Source organism: Saccopteryx leptura, chromosome 1, assembly GCF_036850995.1.
Source record: "Saccopteryx leptura isolate mSacLep1 chromosome 1, mSacLep1_pri_phased_curated, whole genome shotgun sequence".
Taxonomy (NCBI): domain Eukaryota; kingdom Metazoa; phylum Chordata; class Mammalia; order Chiroptera; family Emballonuridae; genus Saccopteryx; species Saccopteryx leptura.
Genome location: NC_089503.1, coordinates 349,716,439 through 349,722,438, shown reverse-complemented (window position 1 = coordinate 349,722,438; position 6,000 = coordinate 349,716,439). Strand labels below are relative to the sequence as shown.

The 6,000-nt window shown below is 34.9% G+C and overlaps 1 protein-coding gene across 1 annotated transcript in view; it reads right to left on the bottom strand.

Moving 5' to 3' along the window:
* Window positions 1–605: 605 nt before the first annotated feature.
* TMEM30A (transmembrane protein 30A) overlaps window positions 606–6,000 on the bottom strand; it is a 56,074-nt gene continuing 50,679 nt past the window's right edge. The window contains exons 6-7 of the mRNA XM_066359012.1: window positions 5,391–5,597; window positions 606–2,360 (exon numbers count right to left, since the gene is read on the bottom strand). Coding sequence (XP_066215109.1) covers window positions 2,167–2,360; window positions 5,391–5,597 — 401 coding nt within the window. The 3' untranslated portion in view covers window positions 606–2,166. The remainder of the gene's footprint in view (window positions 2,361–5,390; window positions 5,598–6,000) is intronic.

Below are 6,000 nucleotides of genomic sequence, written 5' to 3'. Positions count from 1 at the left end.
TCAGGGTTACAAATAAACTTACCAATAAATAATATTCACTTGATTCTCCTCTTGGTTGAATAATTGTCTATTTGATAAGTTATTTTTACCAATTTGTTTAAACTGCCTTATTATTTCAATGAAATTTCTTAGCATTTACTTATTCATTCTTTCAATTGAGAAATTTCATATATCAAAATACCTCCTGCAAGTTAAGGCATTCTTCAATACTTTCTATTTAACCTGGTTTCCTTACATTGTAACATGATTATTTGAAAAGTTGAATATTACATTAATGTTTTCAAGAAATGAGCACAAAGCCCATAAGCAAGAAATGTTTTCTATCCCCTCATCCTTCCGAGGCCACATGAATGTTCCACATTCTTCATATTTACCAACAGGAATCCCTTAGAGCTCAAATGGCAGGACACAGGGAGAAACTGAAGCCATCAATGTATTTATAAAGTAAATGAAACTCCAGTAGATTTTAAGATCCCATCTTCACCACAGATGAAGAAGTGTTGAAAGGCTCTCCAACTTCTCTTTAGCAGCACAAGTGGTTCCCCAGTCAGAAAAAGGGATGCAGGATGGAAGTCCTCCTTAAACAGCACAAACTCAATCTGGAAAACTGATAAAAAAAAACCCTCTCCCCCAGGAACGTGTCCCAGAAGATAAACTGCCATGTGTAAGAGGCTCACTCGATTATCAGAGTAATAATATTCTGAAGGACTGACAAAACAAAAAATATTTTTAGTCAAAGAATACCCTACGTACTCAGAACTTCCAGGATAACCATACTTTAACTACCTCATGCAAGTAATATTCTACCAGTTAAGTCACATTATACAAAACTTAAGTGTGGCACATTTCTACTATTAACCAGTTATTTTAATCAAAATTGATACATTATTCTGACCTTTTCATTTGAAATATAACTGAAGAAAACCATTACAAACTCTAAATAAACAGGCATTCAATACAAACATATGAGTAAAAAATAATAATAATAATAATAATTTCAATGTGATTAAGCCCTAAGACATACATATTCATGCATGTGGAAAGGTTTACATTCAAGAATAAGTTACATAGCAAACAAATCACAGCATTTATTCAATAAGGAATATTAAAGTAATTGTAGTTAATAGAAAATAAAATAGCTTCAACCATATATAATTTTATCAGGTACATACTTCAAAACCTCCAGAATTTAAATAGGAAGTTTAAAGAACCTCTTTTCAAAATATGTCTTCAGAAAACCAACTAAAACAAATTCTACATTAATTTAGGAAAATGTGCATGCAAATCCTTATTTGACCTATATGTAAAAATTGGATGAAATAGAGGAAAATGAAGGTTATCAGTTTCCAAAATTTCTGAAATGCAGTATTAGTATTAAGTAAAAACACTTACCTGCAAAATAAAAACAGCTTGAGGTATTTCCATGATCACGTGTAAAAACATATCATAGTAAGATGGGGTTCCTGACTGCAACGCCCCAACCCAATGGAAAGAGGACTTTTAAATTCTCCTACCTGAGGCCTACCGTCTCTTCAGACATGAGCATTAAATCCTATGCTAGACAAGTAAGATTGCAAAGGTAAAATCAAATCTAGGGTTAACAAAGAACTGTACTGGATAAATTAAACAAATGAATTATGTCACCAAAGATGATACTTTAAACCTTTACATACAACACATGAAAAGGATGAAGTCTTTTATTTAGATTTGGTCTTTCTTCATTTTTTCATAACTCTGAATCCTGAAAGGTTAGCAAGTCACTATGCTCATACATCTTGTAATCTCTCTCTTCACACAATAAGCACACATATACAGCATATATGTCAATATATTGTCAACACAGCATAAACATTGAAGCAGTAGACACATTTCACATGATAAAGGCTCTGTGCATCGTATGGCCTGTCCCAACAAAAAGCAAACATTAGAATGCCATTTCAGCAGTTACAGTGCTGACATGATCAATGTAGCTAATTTGTTTTATACCCGTCATATATTTTCATAGTCATCCATAAGGAAGAAGCAAAAAACAAAGACTGTGTTTTAAATACAAAGTTATATGCCAACTTCAAAAATGACATACTAACCAGACATCAGCACTCAAAAGCTAGGTGAACAGAACTGGCCTTGATGCACATGCGGTAAATTTGTTTTCAGAATATAAAATTAAATGGTAATGTCAGCAGTATTACTACTGTTTCTATATTTATGATTAATTACTAGCAGTACAACTCCCAGAAGGAAGGAGATGGATCCAGTGGCGATGTAAGCAATTCCCAAAAATGGATTCTTTCCTCCCATCCATGAAATAGTGCTTAAGATCATCCGTTTTCGGCCGTCGAAAGAATATACAGGGTAATCTGAAGCATGAATAGGAAGACTTTTCCATGTTTAGTTATTTGATCTTTAAAATACAAGTTTAAAAGTTAGCATTTAATTGCTTGTTAACTCACTGGCATAAATCTATGATACACAGGCACCTTACTCCTATGTTCTGAATCATATAATAATCGTATGATTATTATCTTGAAGAACTAGTTTAGCTAATTAAATGTTAGTATTAAAAGCCAATATAGTTTGCAAGCAAAAATAACCAAATTTAACAGTTGTATCATTTCCCAGGTACTTGAGTTCTCATTACACAAGAGGGGCAAAAAGCCACATAGAAATGTAATGTGAAAAAATATTTCAAATGAGCAGCAGTGAAACCCATAAAGGAAGAGGAGGTTAACAGATCAAGAGACAGTGAAAAAGTAAAGGGATCAGAGGTCCCTGTGAACTCAAAAGCATGTATAGCAAGAAAATATTTATGAGAATATGAGAGGACTCCGAGCCCAGGGTAAAAAAGCATGATAATGAAGTTTTACCTTGCTGATCTGGAGTAATGATAAAAAACTCACGGTGTGACAAAGAGAGGTGATGGCTGAAACAGAAAGTAAAAGGTAGATTGCTGAAGATTTAAGAAATGAGATACCAGTATATTGGATGAGCTATGTACAAGGACCAGTTTTAAGATTTTAGCAACAGGTCAGAAAAGAAGACAGAATGAAGTCCTTATGTGAAAGGTTTACAGCAGGGGTCCCAAAACTCGCATGCGGCCCCCTGAGGCCATTTATCCAGCCCCCGCTGCACTTCCAGAAGGGGCACCTCTTTCATTGGTGGTCAGTGAGAGGAGCACATTGACCATCTCATTAGCCAAAAGCAGGCCCATAGTTCCCATTGAAATACTGGTCAGTTTGTTGATTTAAATTTACTTGTTCTTTATTTTAAATATTGTATTTGTTCCCGTTTTGTTTTTTTATTTTAAAATAAGATATATGCAGTGTGCATAGGGATTTGTTCATAGTTTTTTTTATAGTCCGGCCCTCTGACGGTCTGAGGAACAGTGAACTGGCCCCCTGTGTAAAATGTTTGGGGACCCCTGGTTTACAGCCTTTTCAAAAGCGACTTTTGAATCAAGTATTAGGTCTCATCTGTTTCTCTGGGCTTCTACAACTGTAAATGACTCCAAATGGCAGGCTCAGCTCTACTAGTTTCTTCTTAAATCAATTTACACTGATTGAGGAAGGAATCAAACTAACCCAGCACTGAGGGATATAATCTCAATCACCCATGCTAGTATCTGTATCACAAACCTAAAAACTGGGCTTCTGCCCTAATTCTAATACCTAGTCCCCACCTTATAACGAATTCTGATAATTAACCCTTGATGTTAGCAGGCCCATCTTGTCAGTCTTCAATATATCCTGCATTCTCCTGACAGTTCTCCTCTCAATGCGTGGGATACAAATTGTCAACTAAGAATTCCTGAATGCTCCAAAGACTTTCCTTTATTGAACTCTAGGCTTCAGGTTTGAATGCTGTGACACAGCGGCCCTCTACTTTGGCTACAGTCTCAGGATAAACTGGGTCTGTCTATAATGGCTCCTACGTGGACCTAGTTTCAAAAACATGGTCATTTTCAATCTGTCACTATCAGGTCATCAGTAAACATTTAAATGGCAATATCTGAGAAACTTTTCATTCATAACATATACAATGAACTAGAGATTTAAAAATGTAAGAACTTTGTTTTGAATAAAAGGTAGTGCCCCATATTTCCGTCTTCGGAAAGACTGCATCTAAACTGATATGGATTGGCCTAAACTAGCTAGGAATGCAGCCTATAGTGGTGATTGAGAGAGACAGACAGATAGATATAGATAGAAGATAGAAGATAGATAGATGATAGATAGATAGACAGATGACAGATAGATAGATGATAGATAGATAGATGATAGATAGATAGATAGATAGATAGATAGATAGATAGATAGATAGATAGATAGATGATAGATAGATAGATAGATAGATGTGGTCAAGTCATGGCCTTTGGGGTCAACAGCTTGACCATGAGCCTCAACTCTTCTACTTATTTCCTATGTAACCTCACACAAGCTACTTAAATGTTCTATGTTCCTGCATTCTTGTCTAAAATGCAGAGATAATAACTACCTCATAAAGCTTGAATTAAGTAAATTAGTGCCTGGAAAGTACTTACTACAATGTTACATATAGTCAGAATGAAATAAATGTTATTTATCAGTAATGAAAATTACATCTAAATTATTAATGTGGCAAAATACAGGTGATAAAAATGTGTTGGTACTAAGAACACAGCAATAATTAGAAATATATGCACTGATTTTTAATATGTAAATATATATATTAAACCAGCCCAGTACAACCAACACTTATTAGGTACACTCACTGGCCTTTCCATTAAGCTTAGTTATAACCTCCCTTATAAAAATATCTAGCTTATTAGTAAATCCAGCATCTATCTATCTATCTATCTATCTACCTATCTATTTATATAGAGAGATAGAGACAGATAGGAAGGAAGAGAGATGAGAAGAATCAATTCGTAGTTGCAGCACTTCAGTTGTTCATTGATTGCTTTCTCATACGTAACTTGACCAGGGGGCTCCAGCTAAGCCAGTGATCACTTCTCAAGGCAGCGACCTTGGGGTCACGTCTATGATCCCACGCTCAAGACAATGACCCTGCACTCAAATTGGTGAGCCTGTGCTCAAACCAGCAACCTCATGATTTTGAACTGGGACCTCAGGGTCCTGGATCGAATCTCTATCCACTGCACCATCACCTGGTCAGGCTGCAACACCTGCATTTTTTTATTTTATCTAATAATACACTTGAACCCTAGTACAAAGTATGCAAACATTTAAGATATTTCTGGAAGGTATACATTAAAAGATACTTTCTCATAAGTACACTCATAAAAATGCAGGGATCAAAACTAAAACACAAAGTAGCACATAACTAAGATAAGGTTGGACTACATTCCTTTCAAATTCTATGAATCTAAACACATGGCCAAAAAAGGATACTGTATGTGATATTCAAGGTGTATTGTCCAGCTGGTAATGTTGGATGTAAATCACTTTTCCGCTCTATGAGGCGATACAACTTACGAAAAGTAGGTAATGCTGCCGTGCGCATCCAGACAATAAAATCCTCATTTATGAACCCATTATTATCTGGGTCAGAATCCAGCAAGTATACTGGTTTAACCCAGTTTACTGGCTTTGTTGTACCTTGAAAAGGAGGGCATGGGAGTGGAAGAGACAAAATATTCAATTCCATTAAGAGTGTCACTGAAAATCCACTCTAATAAAACAGATATGCAATCCACAATCGGAATATTTTTCTTATTTTCAAAGGTATGACTACATTCATGTTCTAGGGAAGTCTCAAATCTAGAGAAAAACCAATTCTTCATGTAACAACTTAATTACAAAGATTTGGTTGATATCTCAATTAAGAAAATACTAAAAGTAGGCTACTGAGTATATACCAAAAGGTAGATGATTTAATACAAAGATATAATATTATGAAACATTACATCATGAAATTAAGGAGACAGAAACAAAAGTCAATTTGGATTAGTAATTATAATAAATAATTGGGATATGCTTAAAAGAAACTTTGCAAGTTTTA